Here is a 20,376-nt window from a genome sequence, read left to right on the forward strand (position 1 = left end):
TCTTCCGTTTAATTTTCAAATTATACTTTTTGCCAAAGAATACTAGTAGGAACTAAATATGACATTTGGAGCTTAAGCAATATGAATAAGGAGGTACAGTGGGAGCCTGATTCACTATCATTATTACCAACTGATTTGAAAGAAGCCTCAAAATCTAAATCGTTGATGGTTCTTAGAAATCAATCCATTCCTTCTTTAGACTTAGACCAGATTTGAAGTGGGCCTTGAGCTGAGAAATTCTATTACCAGTACACTTTCTAATCTTTTGAGAGAGATTCTCCCTTCTGACAGGAATGCAAATTAGATATTTTGGGTAGCCAAGAATGAGACCAATTTGCTTTATGTATTTTATTCTACAAATGCTTCCTATCCTCAGATTCAACATTTACCAACATTGGATGTATATCACATAGTTAAAAAAAAGAAACAAAGGAAAGGGCTAAAGAGAATATTCTGAAAAAATAAAAAAGCAAAAGAAAATATTCATGTTGTGTGAAAAAAATCCAGAGTCTCTTTTCTGGTGAAAATAACTTAGTGCTTGACACATTAGACAAGTCATTCTTGAATATGAAAATCCCTGAAACCTTATGAGAGCTTTATTGTCAACAAAATTTAATTAAAATAGCCCTCTCTTAATCAAGAAGGGGAAGAGAATAGAGTTTATTATTTATATAGCATTTACTATATACCAGGTACTGTGTGGAACACTTTTTACAAATATCTTATCTGTCCCTCACAACAACCCTGCAAGGAAGATGCTATTATTACACCCACTTTATAGTTGAGGAAACCAAGGTAGTTGTGGTTAAGTGCTTACACAGGGTGACATAACCAATAAAATATCTGAGGTCAGTTTGATTTTCCTGATTCTAGTCCTACTCACCATCCATTATATCACTAATTAATTGTCTCTAACAGTGCTTTAAGCTGTCACCTAGGCAGATCATCTCCACATCAAGGGTAGTTCCTATTGCTCTTGTAAAATACTCCAGGAAGCTTTTGCTGAGAAATCTTAAGGGCAACCAATCTAAAACCAAAGGTCCAAATGACATCTATTCTCTTTAATGAAATTCAAGGTAGCAGGCATTTATTGATTACCTCCTATATGGGAATACTTTACTAGTGGTCAGTTAACTAAAGAGAAAAACAATGATTCCTGTCTCAAAAATCATAGATTCTAACAGAGGAATATAAAATATATACATATAAGTAAATGTAAAGAATACATAAAATGCATAAAAGTTATTTTCAGAGTAGGAGTAGGGCACTGATAACTAGAACAAGGAAAAGACTCATATAGGACCTGGTCTTTGAGCTGAGCCTTGGAGAGATCTGAGAATTCGAAGATCCTTACCTGAAGAGACAAAATCCTGGCTTGCAGGAAAGCCTTGTGCCAACTTGGCCATTGTTAAAATATGACACGATTTATCATTTATTCATTTGCTTAATATAAAACATTTGGCATCAAAAATGATGTTTATAGGTGAATTTCCACTCATGCTTTGGTGAGAAAATTTAGACTTAATTAAAATCATTTTTAGAGAATAATAAGCAATATCATTAATAAATAATATTATCTGCAATTAAGACCTTAAAGATGAATGTTTTCTCAGAGATTAAGCAAACAGAAGAAAAAATTCCCAACTTTCATTATGTATTTTGAAGGATTTTGTTGTGTTGTGTCTGTAACTGTTACCTCAGATCCATACCAAATACATTTCCCAATTCTTCTTAGAAAAGCTTCCAAACTACAAAACAGGAGTTGTTTGTTATTTGTATCTTCTTATTTGAGCCTTACTGAAGGAAACTACTCTTATCTTTTGTCAGAAAAGCCAGAGCTATAGACAATTTCATACCCAGAGAAAAGTCAAGTCCCCCAAAGTGACAAGATGAGGAAATGCTTGCAACCTCTGTCTTCCTGTCTCTTTGTTTGCTCTGGGTGTCAGCTTGACAGCTGCAGTAAAGCAAAATCATTTAGACTAGAAGAAGAAAAAAACAATATACCAAGTTAGGGGTGAATCTGATTGGCCAGAAAATCAGAATGGGTCACCTTTAGAATTCTCTTGATACTCTAGTTCAACACTGATTTATTTGTTCTGATCGGGGCAGTGATAGTTTGGTTATACTCTAATCTGCTGATAACCATTGATTCATCCAATGAAAATTTATAAAAGACTTCCTATGTATAAGGCATAAGGAATATGAAAAGCAAAAACAAAAATAATTATTCCCTGATTTCAAATAAGTTACATTTTATAGGGTGGCAGGATTAAGAGAAGGGAGATGGAATGATAACACTGAAGCAAATAGACAAGTATAATCTGATTAAAGAGTGAATACAAACCACTGAGGGGAATGGAAAATGTTTTATGTAGGAATTGAAAGTAGAATTAAATATTTAAGAAAGCTAAAGCTTTTGAGAGGGAGAGAGAGAGAGAGAGAGAGAGAGAGAGAGAGAGAGAGAGAGAGAGAGAGAGAGAGAGAGAGAGAGAGAGAGAGAGAGAGATATGCATTCCAGGTATGGAGAATAGCCTATATAATCCAAGTTTGGCAATAACAAGAGTGTGTGGATTGAAATCATGAGAATTAAATTATACTGGAAAGTTAGAATGAAGTCAGACTATAAACATTTTTTAAATTCCAAGTAGAGGATTGTATAGGTTATTCAGTAGAAAATAGAGGAAATCTTTAAAGATATGTGAGGCAGTGTGGCATCAGGAATATTATTTTGGCAAGTATATAGAGGAGAGAATGGAAAGGAGAAAATTGGGGGGAAAAGGAATCCCAATAGGATGCTACTACAATACTTTAGGTGTGAAGTGAATAAATTCCTAAACTAAGGAAGTGGGCATATAAATGAAAAGAAAAGAATGAATGAGAAAGATGCAATGAGGTAACATCCTATGTAATTGTTTTGAAGGTTTATGTTTTAGTCCATGTTATCAGCTCCAAGAATAGTGGCTGACACTTAGATGGCACTTTAAAATGACAAAAATCACTGGAAAACCAGGAAAGCAGTCTGGAAGAAGTTAGTAATTGACCAATATCTCCCAACATATATCAAGATAAGCTCGAAATGGAGAAATGACTTAGGGCCATCTTATACACAAATTTGAGGGAAAAGGAAGTAAATGCTTGAAAGGTAAAGAGTCCATGACCAAACAAGAGACATATGATGTCACTGGTAATTTTCAAAAATGAAGGATAAACAAGAATAAATAGCAACTTTTTTTTGTAGAGGAAAACAACTAGAAACCAAGGGAAAGATAACACATTCTTCAAGATCTAGTAGATGAACAAATTGTGGTATATGATTATTCTTGTACTATAAGAAAAGGTTAAAAGTATAATTATAGAGATATCTGGAATGGAGGGCAAAAATTGTTACAGAATGAAGTGAATAGGACCTGGAGAAGAGTTAATATATTAAAAAATCATGAAGACAAATAATATTCAAAGATTTAAGAATTTTTTTATCATTGTCAATTACTAACCATGATGCCTCAGGACAAATGATGAAGCATGCCACCCACCACTTGACAAAGGTGTGATGGAATCAAAGTATAGAATGAAATATAGATTTTCAGACATGAACAAACTTACAATTTGTTTTCCTTATCTCCAGATATATTTTTTTAAATGTTCTTTTTCTTTTTTTCTGGAGGTAGTGGTAGGAGAGAAATAAAGGAAGAATAAAGTTAAGAATACAAAAGAAAAGAAAGAGGGTCATTGTGAATCATTTTTGATATCTAAAGATTGAGATGAGAAGTAATCCAAAAAGAATCAAGACAAAAGAGATTAGATTTACCAGTTACATGATGAATTTCTTATATTCTTTAAAAGTGAAACAAGTTGCATATAATATTTATAGTTTTCAGTTCATTTTCATGTGCGTTCTAAAAATAATGAAAATGTTTGTTGAATGAATAAATCTATGCCACAAACAAAACATGACAAGTAGTTCAATATGGAGGATGGAGGAGAGTGAATAATAATGGATGATACCAAAGACAAGAATCCTGTTGACGGAGAAGATGGCTTGGTCCTCCATAGAAGTAAGATAATCTGGAGGAGGGACAAGACTAAAGAGTATAAGCGTGATTACAAAGAAGAAGCAATAAAATCTATTTTGGGTATTTTTAGTGAGAATATACCTATAGGACTTCAAAGCAGAGATGTTTAAATGTGAATGGTGGTGTAAGACTGGAGTTCCAGAGATATGAGAGCTTAATATATGTATTTGAGAGCATTTTACATGGAGATGATATTGATCATCATGTCCAATTTGGACAACATATTTTCTAAAGGTTTGTTAACGTTATTGAGCTAAGGGGACTAAGAAAATTAAGTAAAATGATGAGAGGGCCAGAAATTATACCATAAGAAGTTTATTTCATAGATTCAAGAAAAAAACCAAAACAAAACAAACAAAAAAAAAGAAAACTTAAAGAAGAGGAGATCACTGTGCTCATTCTATTTCATCGTATGCAGCATTTGAAAGTTCGGGGATTAGATCTCTTCACAATTGTCTCAGCACACAACTCTTAGCTATTCCAGGAAAGAGACTTTCCATTCAACACAAAGAAGAAAGTGCCTCAGTATTAATGTCTCCCAGATGGAAAGGACTGCCTCTAGCAATATTGGATTCAATGTCCATGAAAAATTCAAGTGAAGCCCAAATGCCTATTTGCTAGGGATGTTATAAAAGGAACTTATGACCAAGTACAGGTTAGACTCTTTAATCTCAGGAATTCCTCTTCATTCTGATTTTTCTATGATGCAATCATTTTATCTCTATCCTCCACTTACTAACTGGATGTCTGTGTGTAGGCCACTTAGCTACACTGGTCTTCATTTGCAAAATGAAGATTGAAATAAGAACTGCTCTATGTTCTCTCAAGGTTGTTCTGAATAAAGTACTTTGCAAATTTTAAAGAACTTACCAAAATATGTTCCCTATTACTACTGTTTTTTTAAATTACTTACCCTTGGCAAGGAATTGTGTCTTGATCTGCAATCCTTGCTTCTTCCAGTTGTTGATAAGCTGGTCCTGCAATCCCATTGAGTCGACTCCTTGGAGAAGGTGGAGTCCTTCGAAAAGCATTCCGGTGTAGCATCCCAGTCCCTTGCCCTGGGCTGCAGCATGAAGAAAGACTCCTAAACAAGAGAAGAAGTGGGGAATGGGAAGATTGTAGGAAAAAAAAGCAGGACACAAACAAAATGGGCTTTATGGGGAAAGATTCTAAAAGGAACAACAACAGTGACTATTTTTGGCTGGTCAGGTTGTGTAATGTAGAAATAGTATACTGACTTGCCTTCTGTAGAAATTCATACTTGTGAATCTCTCAGCTAATGTATTATAGATGAAGGCAATCCAGCCTATTAGTCAGATTTGTGTTCGTAGGGTGAGGAAGATTTGGTTCTGTCTCTTGCCTCAGATATGTTTTAGATGGGTCACTCAGGGTCAGTTTCCTCTTTTATGTCATGAGGGGGAGCATCGCTGTTGTTCAGTTGTTTTTAAGTCATGTCCAACTCTTTGTGACTCCGTTTGTGGTTTTCTTTCTTTTTCTTTTTCTTATTGATAAATTAAGAACATTTTTCCGTGGTTACATGATTCATGTTCTTTCCCTTCCCTCATTTGTGTTTTTTTTTTTGGCAAATAAACTAGTAATTTGTCATTTCCTTCTCCAGTGACCCCATAGACCATAGCTATCCATGGGGTTTTCTTGGCAAAGATTCTGGAGCATATTTGCTATTTCCTTCTTCTGTGGATACATTTTTTAGGCAATCAGGGATCAAGTGACTTGTCCAGGTCACACAGCTAACATGTGTTTGGGACAAAATCTGAACTTACACATAGTTATGTTTCTGAGACCAAATTTGAACTCACATCTTTCTGACTCCAGGTCTGCAGCTCTGTCTAATGTACCATCAAGCTGTAGCAGTGGTAATAATAGCAACTATCTAACAGGTTTTTATTTGTAGATGCTAAGTGCTTCATAAAGATTTGCTATTATTGATGATGATGATGATGATGATGATGACTACAGTGGGTTTATTGTGTGCCTAGCAATGTGCAATAGTAAGGTATACTACTGGAAAAGTAGTTCTCAAGGTGCTCATATTCTAATTGTTGTAGTCCACACACAGGATTGTTTAGCTAGAAGAAAACTGGAAATTTCAAAAGTCCTAATAGGCCAGCAGCAGGGTGGATGGCCAGGTCCCGGAGAACCCGTAGTCCTTCAGAGAATCTGTCTTACCAAATAGGAAGAATGTAAAATTAGGAGGAAGGTGTTACTCTGGTTTAGACTTAGAAAAATGGAGAGGCAGAATCTTATCATGATTTCTTACATGACAATTTAAAGTAGAAATAAAAAACAATACAATAAAACACTGCTAAAGGCTGAGGTGAGGTTTTCTTTTCTTTTTCTTTACAAAATTCCCAACAAGGATTATCCACTAAATTCATGGCATCTTGCCCTGTAATACAGTTTGCTCAGGGAGAAATAAATGAATCTTATTATTAAAGACCAACAATAAGTAAAAAACTGGGGGCCCTGCAGAGATTTGTCTAGAAATTTGCACGTTTCCATTATATAAAGAAGCATTGTTGAAATAGACATTCTCTTCTTAGCACAAAATTCTCACCTTCTCAACTCATTGCCTTAAATTTTCACCTATTGTGGGATCTAGTTGGTTTCCTTTTAGTTTACTCCCAAATACAATTAAGTATATGACATAGATTTTTCACACATACACACGCACACACAGATACACAGACACACACAGACACACACAGACACACACAGACACACATACACACACACACATACACACACACACACATATATATATATATTTTTTTTTTCAACTTGAGCCCTACCACCCTAAGGCTCCTGGGGTAAGACATTTCTTCATTCAAATAGTTTGACTAATTTTTCTCTTTCATTAAATTTATAAGATAATAAGAATATAGACAATCAGAGTTGGAAAGGACAGTGAGATCAACCAGTACAAATCCTCAGTTTTAAGAGGTGGAAGTTGAGACTCAGAAGGGGGAAAGTAACTTTCTGGAGACCATATTATATACTATTATAAGTTAGAGAATTTAAACATATGTATTTTTATTTCCATTCCAGAGTTCTTTGTATTGCAGCAGGATGATTAAATTGACCCACTGGACTAGTCTATATGTTGTAGAAAATAGCATTAGTTTTTTTAGAAAGTCCCGTCAAAATATTTCGAGGAAAAGTAGCATCCTCAGGAAGCAGTTTTTTAATTCCAAATCCTCACTTCATTTGGATAATACATACATGATTTCATGAAGTAAGATAGAAAACATTTCTACACTTAAATAGATGTTCTATAGATCATGTGAGGCATTATGGCGCACTCCTATAGGAAAGGGGTTGAAATTCTAGCTTTGTCAATTACTGCCCATGTGATATCAATTGTGTGATATCATGCAAGTTATTTATTAAGAATTTATTATTAAGTATCTATTACATGTCAGATACCATGTTATGCACTTTACAAATATCTCATTTCATATACCATATAAATTATAACAATTAACTAGTATTTTTATCACTGTGTTTTACTAAAATCTCCATTAATGAAAGGAACAGTTCATCTAAGAATTATTATCTCCATCATCCCATCTGAAGAAAATATTACTGGTGGATATTATATCTCTTCTTCCCAATAATCAAAAAGTTGAAAATAGAAACTTAGAAAAGTCTAAATTAACCTGAATTAGTTCATTTAATTGCAAATGGTCACTTATTAATATTCACAAAGTCTATAAACAGATAGTTACATAAATATATTAAGAAATATAAGATTATCATGGTATTATTATCATTATTATTATGAGGTTATCAGTCTTTTCAATGTCCCCAAATAAAAGAAACACTCAATTTTAGTGAAAACATCTTTAAAAGATATTTCTATGATGAATTGGTGGCTATGATTCAGAAATTACTTTTTTAAATCATTCACATTTGAGATGTATAACCAGAAGTTAATTATTTGCAACTTAAACCTATCACACCACTAGCTATAAAGATAGTGACTCACCTAAAAATGAAAATGTGTTGTTTTTTTTACTACCAATCAATCAGCCAAATAGTACTTATAAACAGTGGCACTCAGTAAGTTATGGAGCAGTTTGTAGGATGAATTAATCTACATTTGGGTGATCAGTCATGGAAATATTGAAGTCTACAGTGTATCTTACAAAACAAAAGCCTGATCTATTAAACTATAAATTATAAAATTATAAAAGCACTTCTTTATCCAACAAACCTCATCCATCTATCAAAACAAAAATATATGTGAGGTACATCTAAGTAATGCACTTTGGGAATAGTCCAAAAAAATTTATCACAAAATCTTTACTATATAATTTATTTGAAGTATACTGAGGAAAAGTCATTTTCACAAGGCATGGATGCCAGTATATTTGTCATGAACAGAAATGCAACACTTGTTCTCCAAGTTCTGTCACTCTTAAGAGGGAAAAATTACATAATTTCAAATAATCTAAATTTCTATACTTGCAACTTAATTTTGTTTTGCTAGTGGAAATAAAATAAGAGATTTTATTTGAGTAGGTTTAATAATACACACTAATCTTTCCCCCTCTTTATAGCTAAAGAAAAGTGCTTTGGATAAAAGATTTTCCTTCTAAAAGGATGAGATGTTTGGAACTACCACACCAATGCAACTACCAACAATTTGGAAATTGGTCTTGATCAAGGACACATGACAAAACTAGTGGAAACGCGCATCGGCCATGGGTGGGTGGGGTGCGGGAGGGGGGGTTGAAGGGGAAAGGTGGAGCATGAATCATGTAACCATGTTAAAATGAATATTAATAAATGTTAAAAAAAAAGAGAGAAAAAAAAACTCCTCTATGGGGATAGAAAATTCCCATGAAGTCCTTCCATATTTAACACTTTGCTGTCATTTTTCTATACATGTAAAAAAAATCTCATTCTGAAAATGAATGAAGTATATAGTCCTAATTTTAATTAGACATTCATATATCTATCACTTGAAAATCTTAAACTTATAGACTTTTAGCATCTTTTGATGCTAAAAGAAAATTATAGGATCAAAGAATCATAAACAGAACAAAATGAAAATTTAAAAATTAAGGAAAAAAATTTCTTACTTTATATGTAATGACTCTAAGATTCAGAGAATTTGCAGCATTCATTGTCTCTCAGATTAGTAAGTGGCAGAGGTGGGAATCGAACTCAGATCCCTGGATTCCTTAGCTAAACTTTTTATTTTCTATTCTACTTACTATTCTTCCAGGTTGATTTGTCTAGTTATAGAATCATAATTTTTGAAGAGATCTTAAGAATCAAAGACAGGTCAAGTAATTAATCTTCTTGATGAGAAAGCCGAGTCACATTACCTAAATTGAATAATTTTGGACAATAGATAGATTTATGACATGTTGTTTATAGAATTATACAATAAATTAATAAAAAAACTCATAGCTTGTTTTTATGCTTTACTGCTGAATTCTGTCTTACTTTTTGATAGCTATATATTATAGACATTATCCTACACTTCAAAAGACATCTCTGATGCTGATTCAAAGCAATTAAAAATACTATTGTCATGACAATTAAATTAGAAAATGCAATCCATAAGCATCTATTTAGATGCAGTAGATGTAGGTTTGTATGTATCCATGTGCTTGTATTTAGATTAATTCTTTTATAGTTATTAATGTTATATTTTAACCTGTAAAATAAGGATATTCAACTAGAATATCTTTAAGGTCCTTTTAAACTCAGAAATTTACCATCTCCAAAAATACTAAAGGTTGAATGTTTTCTCCAGAAAATAGGCGTATGTCAACCAATCAGCCTCTAGAACTTCCAATGAGTTTGTTAGCTTGAATAGCATTATCCCTGGTGAGCCCAGGAGGGGAGGTTTTCATGTTCCTGCCCCATTTCAAGACCCGTTTGTTTAAGTGACTATGTTGGAAGACTGAAGGAAGGTTTATGGTGCCATCTGCCTGTGGGGGATTGTGAGTCATTAACTTCACAAACTGACATAAAGCAGGATAAAGGCAGGGGGAAATTATGCTTTTTAATAGTTTTTTCAGAACACAATTGTTTCATTCACTGGTCTGTGTCTACATCTTTGATGTGTTCTGTTAATGCTTCCTTTAGAATCCACAGACAGTGATACTGTCTATGAACAATATTACTAGCTTTCTTGATCTCCCTGCTGGGAAATGCTTGGACATCTGCTTAATAAATCAGTTGGAAGGTAGTTCATGGACTATAGATTCTCCACCAGGAATGCGACTATTGCTGGCGATGTGCATTACTAAAATAAGAAAATACCTGCTTGTTCACTTTTTGCTCTGGTGGTTACTGATTCCGATTTTGTCTTTATTTCTGTTTACCTGTGGTGTTTGAAGGACTGGCTTCCTCTGTCAGGAGAATGAGCTTCTGGAAAAGGTGGGTTGCCAGAAAAACTGGATTCCATCATTTTCTCCAAAGTGCGCCCCGAATGCCTTTCTGTTTTTGAATACTGTAGGGCAATGCATTGAAAAAAAAATCAAGTGAGAAAGGGAGGGAAAAAATTCAAAAGTAGTCATTAATTCTGGGAGATTTTCAACTTTTCCAGCTCTACTCAAGATGTAGGAATAAGGTGATAGTGGCAGAGGAATGTGGACGTTCATTTTTTTCATACATCACACACTTCACAGATCCTCCGGAAAAGCCTCTGGAACAACATGAGGAATATGGAAATATGCATTGCATAATAGCACATGTATAACCCATATAATATTGCTTGTAGGAAGGAAAAGAGTGTGGATCTCAAAATGTTTGAAAACATCATTAAAATATCCATTAAAAGTTGTTTCTGAGTGAAACTGTAAAAATATAAAATCTTTGAGGGAAAAATAAAAGCCTATAGAAAGGAAAGTATCTTTTTAGTCGAATGGGTGGTTTTTCTCTCTCTAAATTTCCAGATCATGAATGATTATGGATATTCATTCCAACAGGAATGTCAGTCCTAGGATTTCCATCGTGGTTACTTCCACCATCTATCTTCCTTTTGTTCATGTGACGATTTGAAAAGAAAATTTAAAATCACAGAAGCCTAAATGTTAAACTTGATGTAGTCCATCCGTCCCTTTCATTTTACTAGTTAAATGACTTCCCCTCTGTGTCACACAACTTAGGAGCTAACTCTTTCAATAGATCTTACCTGATCTCCCAAAATGCCTTTTCTCCCAACAACTTTTCAGTGACATCTTGCCTTTTGTCGTTATTACAGTTGTATTGTACCTTGGATATAACACTTTATACATCTTTTCAGGAGTGAGCAAAAGCTATGAAATCCAATGGCACTCTCTGTCATGTTATTGGGTACATGCTAAAGTGAACTCTGCTAGTTACAAATATACTACCTCTAAAAACAGGCTCCATCTCCCCTAAACATTTATAGTCTCTGTCTCCATTTTTTAATCTGTCTCTAATTTAATCTATCTAAACACACACACAACAACAACAACAGCAACAACAAAACACACATAGACACACCAAGAGTGCTCCAAAGAGAAAGCAAAGATGGGGCTTTAGTCACTGTGCAGCTATATCTTATGCTGTGACATTATCAGCTCTCACGAGGTACATGATAAACTAAATAATCTCCAAGGAACTTTTTGACCCAGAAGAGATTGCATCTGCTGTATCAGCCAACAGACTGTCAGGTAATTTTGAAAAGCCTACATTGTCTTCAACACTCTAAAGGCCAGTTTGGAATATAGAGCTGGAAGAAAACCCTAACCAGAAATAATATTCTTGGAAGTCGAATGAAAGACTTTGGGCTTGAAATTCAGTAAAAGATATAATATAGGTCAAGGGTTTTGAATGCCATTCTAGAAATACCTTTTATGTTGGGAGAAAACAAACAAGCAAAAACAAAACCTCAGTTGAAAATGGGTTTATAGGGTGGCTAATAGACAGACCCAGATTGCCTAGCCATTACCACTCTTCTGCATAGGAACCAATACTTCTTGATTCTAAGACAGAAGGTAAAGAGTTAGAAAAAGAAAGAAATTTTTTTTATTCACAGAGATAAATTATTGCATCAAATTTCCTTTCAAGATAAAGAGGCAACTAAGTATTACATGTTAAAAATTAAGTCATATTATCTTCCCTATTTTTCATTGTTTTTTGTTTTTTTTAGGAGAGAGCCTACATGATATATTGGATAGAGAGAGAGAAACTAGAAGTGAGAGCAACCTGAATTTAAGTCCTGCTTCTGACAGACGCCTGTTTTATAACCCTGGATAATTCTCTTACCCATCAGGCTATAATTATTAAGTATTTATTATATGCCAGGCACTCTTTTTTTAGGACTATGAGTGGTAGAGAAGGTGCCAATGTCCCATCCTTCACCGGGAAAGAAAATCACCTACATGAGAATTTCCTATACTAAAGGAATCCCAAATTTATCCTCTATCCATATCTATTTACCTTTTTTATCTTTCTATTGTTTATTTATATATTTTTGTTCATTTACCATTTCAGTTGGTGGCTAATAGATGTCATGGAGATTGCACAGAAGTTATGAAAGTGAAACTCCAATGATCCAAACTAGCCTCAACCTATATCATTCACAAAGATCAGCAAAAAAATAAACAAACAAACAAAAAAACAAGCTAGTGAAAGACTGGATGAACTGATCAAGGTAGAAAACTAGGAACATATTTATATCTATCATCTATGTCTGTCTATATCTATGTGTCTATTTCAAAACGTTTGACCCATACACGATTCCCTTGGAACCTCCTCAATCAACCACCAAGTGGCAGCACTGACCAGATTTTTCAACAAGACAATCTTGTTCAAAGGTACATATGTGTGACTCAAATGAAAAATGTGGTCAATTGAGTTAGAATTCTATCCATCTCTCCCAACCTTCTACCCCCAACACACCTACAACTATGCCCTAAATCATTTTGAGTGACGTAGCTCTGCCCTGAACTACATAAAAATGTGTGAAAATTGGAAAATTCAGTATCTACATATATTAAAATATCTTTTCCTGGGACCAAAGAGATGATGTATCTGACTATATGAGAGGTTATAGTTAAAATTAATTCAGGAGACTGATCCTGGTGTAAGAATATCAGTTTATTGGTTAGACTAGCATCATAATTGATAAAAATGACACATAGTTCATTGATCCTTTGGAAAGATCAAAGACAGCAAAATAAATAAGTTTTAGGAGTCCCTCTCCTGAGCATCCCAAAATATTTCCAATTTGTGAATACCTAATTAGGAGATGGTCTATCTAGCCCTTCCCTATGCAGTCTAGTGGACAGGTGAAGTTTTGCATGTTTACCAGAAAAAAAAATCTTTCTCCCCTTCATTTATAAGCCAAATTCTGTTAAAAAGGAGAACATCCTTTGGGATTCTTAAGGACAAATAAAATGCAAACTGTATGGAATCTCTGACCCAGATACCAGACCCAGGAAAACATAGTTTTCTTCCTAATACATAGGAACTGAGGCTTTCTACTCCAATCCTGATATATGATTTAATAAAGTAAATGAAAAATGAATTGTCACAGTTACCATAGAATACATATTTCCATGTTTTTTTATATTTTGAAATCCTAATAGATTTTTTGTTCTTCCATTTATCCCTTACACACACACATATACACTCATATATTCATACCTCTGCATGCTTTTTGGGTTGCTTATTTTACCAGAGGATATAATATTACCTGGTCCTTTCTTTGGTGTAGAGTGGAAGATGCTTAAAACTGTCTGTAGAAGACTGAGATAATGAATTGGTGGCTATATCACAATCAACAACAATTTCCTATCCTACATTTCTGAATCCTAAACCTCAGTTTGCAGGAGTAAATACTGACTTGGTGAGTGGCTTCCAGATTCTATCTCTGAGAGAGCTCCAGGAAAGCATGAACTCAAATGCAATCAAGATGTTCGTCTTGGGCTCCAAGATTCAGAATGCTTTCATGGAGGCCCAGATCTGGAAACTTCCTTGATCCTAACATTTTGTGGACAGTGTACTGAAATCAATAAATTGTTCAGATGGAGTAGATACATGTTGGAAACACAGTGGAAGGACTTTCTCCCTCCCTCCTAGCAATCCCCCATTCTTCTGGGTGTTCACAGTAGGAGAGAAGAGAGTGAATAAAAGCAGAGGTTTTGTTGGAGAACAATGTTGACAATGTTGATAATAACCCACTAGGTTGGTCAAAAATAAGTGGAAAAAAAAGCAAGGATTGAGGAAAGGAAAAATGTTTTCAAACAGGTTTAAATGTTATTCACTCTGCTTTGTCACCAACTAATCTGTGCCATCAAACAATCCCTTAAACATGTTCCCTATTTGTCAATAGAGAATTTGGCTAAATTGAATAACTAGAGAATATTTTAGAGTGGCTTCAATTGGATTTGCAAGAACAACATCTACAAGCTATTGGTCCAACTATGGAGTTAATTTTTAATTATTTTATTTATTTGACAAATAGTGGTATTACTAAATAAAGCTTTCAATAATGCACAGAACATAACACATTGTTATTAAATCATGAAAGCTATGGAATCTAATGAAGTAAAGGAATATGTGAGAACTTAGATTCATAGAGTTTTAGAAATAAGTTACAATTTAGAGATCTGGACTTGGAGATTGGAGAGTCAGGGTTTAAATTTTTGTTCCATAAAGCCCTTTATTTCGTTGAGGTTAAAAGTTTCATATGTAAAACACGGAGCAATAAAGCTTTTGCTCTTCACCATAGAAACTTACTGTAAGGAAAACCCTTTGTAGAATTAAAATGCTATATACATTATTATCATATTATTAGTGTTATTAGTATTGTGGTGCTATATGTGTCTCCTGATGGATACATTCCATCCACCAATGGAGGATGATGATTGGACAACCTTACTGCGATTCCAAATATATAACCCATCTTAAAGCATTGTCTCAGGTGGGCAGTAAGATGGCATAATGGATAGAATCCATGAGGCCTGGAATCAGGAGGACCTGGGTCCAAATCTGATTTGAGATGCTTCCTAGCTGTATAACTAAGTTATTTAGTCATGTGTAACTAACCATTGCCCTTCTGTCTTAGCATTGTTACTAAGACACAAAGGAAGGGTTTTTTTTTTTTTAATTTGCCTAATGCATTGAGAAATTAAATGATTTGCTTGTTGTCCCAGAGTTAATATATGTCAGAGGTAGGACTTGAACTTGGTGCTTTCCAAACTTGCCTTATATCCGTTTTACTATGCTTCCTATTACTTGAAAATTCCCAACATTTCTGCCTCGAAAGTATCTTTCACATCTGTTTCCTTCTCATTAATCACATCATCAACTCTTCTTAGTTTGGGGCCTCATTACCTTTCCCTTGAACTATTATAATTGTTTCCTAATTGATCTCTTCCTCTTCCAAACCATCTTCCACCCACTGCCAAGAGTAATTTTCTTTTCATGCATTCCTGACCATGTCACACTCTTATTGAATAAACTTCAGTAATTTCTTTTTTTCTGTCAACGCCTCTGTTTGCCTATAAAAGCTCTTTACAGCCAGGAATACATCCATCATGTTAGTCACATTAGAATTCTTCTCTTTCTTTTATTCTATTGTCCAGTTGAGCTGATCTCTCTGTTTCAAGCCTTTTGTGTTCTGTCTCTCATCTTGTTACCTCTGCGTTGGCTGCTGCTAAGATCTAGAACGCACTCCCTCCTGACCTCAGAGTCTAGGAACGTCAATCTTTCAAGACTCAGCACGAGTGACATCTTTTATAGAAAGCCTTCCTGGTTCCCATGACACTTGCTAGTATTCTCACTTCCTAATTGCTCACATTTAGCTGTCTTGTATTTCCTTTATATTTCTTCTATTTGTACTTATGTGTCTAGGTGTCCCCTTGCTAATGATGGATTATAAAACCCTTGGAAATAGTTAATATTTCAGTTTATTATGTATTCTTAGTACCTGGTAAAGTGCCCGACAAATGGTAAATGCTTTATCCTTAGCATTTAACATATTGTTGGTACTTATTAAATTTGTACTGACTGATTGCCTTTTATTGCTATTATTGTTGAGTAATTATCTATAGTTCACTTTTTTTCCACTATCGCTGAAATGCAATATCTCTAGGAATTCTTATGGACTTTGGCCACATATTCCAGCACATAAAATTATGGTCTTTTAAAATATTATTCAGTGAATATCCTTTAGCTCTAAATAAATCTCTTATTCCATTCCTTTCCCCTTGCCTTCTGAACATCTGAATCTCTGAGAAGATGGCCCTCCATATGCTAGAAGTTACCTCTGTTTCTTCACTCTACCGACTTCTACATTTCTCTAGAAAATTCACAAAGCCCAGATTCCCTATTTCTTTAGGTCTGGATAGAGACTTTCCTGTTTTACGCTATCAGCAATCATGACTGCTTCCCGAATATCATGTTGCTTCCCTTGACTATCTGTTCCACATCTTGTTAAACAATTGTAAAGTGAAACCCTTCCCTATGAATGTTTAATGAACTTAGGGGAATGCCTGACATTGAAGATTCATTTGTTAAACACTGTGATCAGGAAAGAATTCCAAGTAGGCAGACCTGACTTAAGGACACAACACTGGCTGGATTTCCCCCAAATGGAAAGCATTCTGATCATGTGGGCTCCCTTTCCTTTACAATTCTGCTAGAACAAATGGGTTAATGATTTAACAAAAAAATCCATGCAGTTAATAAGTAACAGAGTTGGAAGTTGAGTCCACCTCTTCTGACGAGTGCCTAAAAGAGTGGGCTTACCTGAGGTGAATGGATCTCCTTGTTCTATTTCCTAATTGTCATTTTCCAGTGATATTCTACAAAAGGAAGGCAGTCTTAGCACTTCCAGACAGAGTAGCTTCTTCTTAAGGAACTGTACTTCAGTGACTACTCTCCCTAACTGAGCTTTGCCATCATCTTGAGAAGGAGCTTGGCACAGGAGAAATATCATTGACTGACTCTGAAGGGAGAGGCTTTGAGTCTCTATTTCCCTCATCTTTAAAATGGAGTTTTGGGATTAGGCAGTCTCAGAAGTCCCTTCCAGTCCTAAATCAATGATCTTATGATCAGTTAGTTAATAGACCTTTATGAACGAGTGGTGTGCCAGGTTCTGTGCAAAGCATTGGGGATAACTGAGAGGCAAAATATAGTTCCTGATGATTGTCAGAGGATCCTTGTAATATCCTCTGACCTGTCCCATTTGTGGTGGTGAAAGCAGCTAAAGAGCCCAACCCAGAGATGTTACATATAATTGGGACCTTGACTGGCAACTTAAACAAATACAGGATAAATCTAGCCTTTCATCCCCCTGTGCAAAAAGAAAGGGGGGCAGCTAGGTGGCAGAGTGGATACAAACTTTGAAACTGAATCAGAAAGATCATTGTCATGAGTTCAAATCCAGCCTCAGTTACTTACTAGCTATGTGACCCTAACCAAGTAAATTAAACTTATTTGTCTCTGTCCCTTATCTATAAAAAGATTTGGAGAAGATTACAAATCACTCCAGTATCTCTGCCAAGAAAATCCAAAATGGGGTCATGAAGAGTCAGACACAATTGAAAATGACTGAATAACAATAGCAGAGTTTATTAAAGGGGAAGAGTAACAAGCATTTGTTTAAAAAAATTCCCAACTAAGGTATATACTTTAATAACAGAACTCACCTAGAATGTCATTGGCTACCCTCAGAACAATCTGGAATAGGTTCATGGAAGTCAACTCTAATCAGAGTAAAATTAGGGGAACCAAAGTATCCTAAGAATGAGAAGACTCGTAAATCACAGTTCTCCTATATTTGTAGCACTAACTGATTCCCATTTCTGTATCTCCATGAAGCTAAAATTATCAGATATTTGCTCTTTTGGTGTCACCTCCTTCCTAGGTCTGCTATTTTCACTGCCAAGGACAGGGTATAATGCCTAGCTCAGAAAACTGATTTGTAGGATGTGGCAAAAATAGCACTGGGCAAAGAAGATTAAAGGCTAAAAGCACTGGAATAATATAGATGAAAGCTCCAAATAGAAAAGGAAACTGGGGTACATAGAGGTTAAATAACTTGATTAAAGGCACACAGTAAGTAACTGAGTTGGATCTTAAGTCTACTTCTTCTCTCTCTAAATCTAATGCTATTAACATTATAACCTACTGGATAATATCTATGTTTCTCAAAATGTCAAGGAATAATCATGTAAACACAAAATGTAGGTTTATTTCCATATTAGAATCATACATTTATTATTAAATGAGAGATGCCACCTTACTTTCTAGATTCTTAGGGAGAATAATAGCATGTGTATTCAACTCATGTATGACAAAAAGTTCAGAAGGAGAACTACTGTCAAAATCAGGAGCTAAAAGATTTTTCTTTTTGGACAAAGGACCGAGAGATTGTTGGGTTTCATAGGGGTGTCTTTGGAATTTAATGGAATTTCACAGGGATATACATATAATTTTGGACATCTAGGTACTCCCCCCAAAATCAGTGCAGAGATACAGAATAGGGGAGATATGGCTAGAGAATATTTTACATGACACAGAATTCAAAGTTTCAGGATGCTGCAAACTTAATATCAGCTGCTATTAGAATATTGCAATCCAAAATGATAAGGTAAATTCAGGTTGCATCAAAAGAAGCATGTGTTGTTAATCCTTCTTTTCAAAGAGGACCAATGACATCAAAATGTGAAGACTTGACTTATGCTTAAATTGGATTTAAGTGAGGCAAAGTTGCACAAAGCTGTCAGGCTCATTCTCTCTTCTAGAATAATCAAAGTCCAGTGGCAAGACAAAAGTTAGAATAACTGGCAATTGGCCTGGGATGCAGTGGATGACTTTGGCATCCTCAATTTATGATGCCTGCTTTAGCCACCTTCAAGACCATTAATAGCAAATTGTTCTTATATGCTCATGGCAGTCTTCACATGGCTTAGAACTCCTCCAACTCACTGATGGGTCTGCCTGTTACCCTCAGCTTGGTTTCGCTTGTTGGCCCAGATGGTTTTACCAGGATGTGGACTCTGTGCATGAAAGAGCTCCTTGAAGTCACAGGTGAGAGTTGGTTGAAAGATTTACTCATAAATAACTTATTCTTCCCCCCCCCCAACCTCAATCCACACACAGAGAAGGTTATATCCTGAGCCAGCACCCATAGCCATACCACTTCTTGTTCATGAACTCTCAAATTCCCTCATCTAATAACAATCTGATGTCATTCTACCTCTTCCTTTGCTTTGCAACTCCAAACTTTGTCCACAATGTGATCTCTAGTGCCTTGATTACCTACTTCAACTTAATTCTTTCTTCTTCTCTTGAACCTCTCCCCCCCCTTTTCATACTGCCAATCTTGCCCTTCCAAGAAATCCTTAGATCACTCAACTCTCCACCAACTTTGTTTCTATGTGAATGATAACGGGTTGTTCAGAGAAGACTCACACCTCTAGTGTGAGGACTTGTGTCTTTTTCTGGGATACTCATTTCCCTTTGGTGTCTTTCTTCCCTTAACTCTTTTATATACTGAGGCAAATGAGGGGAATCATAGTGATAGTATATGCTACTAAATGAGAATTGCTAGCCTGTGAGTTTTTAGCTTCTGAAAGAAAAAAATAAGTGGATATGATGTCCATTGTTATGTATTTGAAAGGTTATAATTGGGAAGATAAAATGTGTTTGTTCCGTTTGACCTCCAATGGGCAAGATGTAACCAAGAACTTGATGCTATCTTAATATAAGGAAACATTACCTAAGAAGTAAAGCTGTCCTAAAGTATAAGTGATAGTTTTGGGGTCTAGGGAGCTCTCCATCACTGGAATTCTTCAGGAAAAAGCTGTATGAACATAATAGAGGGCAAGCAAAGCACTGGACAAAATGATCTTTGAAATCTCTTCAAATCTGAGATTCTATGATCCTTTGAATATATGATGACCTGGTATCTAGTTCAGTTCAGACATTTCATAATTATTTGATGTTTACTAAATTCTCTCAAGTTCAGTTTTCATATTTATAAAATGGAAATGGTTGCCTGAAAAAGTAAGAAAAAAATGAGAAAGCATGCTACGAATGATAAAATGCTATGCAAAAGTTGTTATTTTACTGAAGGGCCAGTCTAAAAATCATGGGTTACCTGTTATATAAAAACTAAAATGTATATAATTCTTTAAAAATTCTTTTCAAATACTCTATGTTTTTCCTTATCTCAGGGATTAGTATGTATTAGTATTAGTATGCCCTCTTTGCAGATGAGAGGCCTAAGTTCAGAGAGATTAAGGGATTTCTCTGTGGTAAAACAGCAAATATTAGAGCA

At 35.0% G+C, this 20,376-nt stretch overlaps 1 protein-coding gene across 3 annotated transcripts in view; it reads right to left on the bottom strand.

The window, feature by feature from the left end:
* Positions 1–20,376, bottom strand: part of NRG3 (neuregulin 3) — a 1,114,098-nt gene that overhangs the window by 12,926 nt on the left and 1,080,796 nt on the right. For 2 of the 3 annotated variants that reach the window (XM_044662771.1, XM_044662769.1), the window contains exons 7-8: positions 10,436–10,563; positions 4,987–5,157 (exon numbers count right to left, since the gene is read on the bottom strand). In XM_044662771.1, coding sequence (XP_044518706.1) covers positions 4,987–5,157; positions 10,436–10,563 — 299 coding nt within the window. Of the gene's footprint in view, positions 1–4,986; positions 5,158–10,373; positions 10,377–10,435; positions 10,564–20,376 lie in introns of all 3 variants that reach the window. The other variant, XM_044662770.1, reaches the window with a different exon arrangement.

The sequence above is a fragment of the Gracilinanus agilis genome, chromosome 2, assembly GCF_016433145.1.
Source record: "Gracilinanus agilis isolate LMUSP501 chromosome 2, AgileGrace, whole genome shotgun sequence".
NCBI classification, from domain to species: Eukaryota; Metazoa; Chordata; class Mammalia; order Didelphimorphia; family Didelphidae; genus Gracilinanus; species Gracilinanus agilis.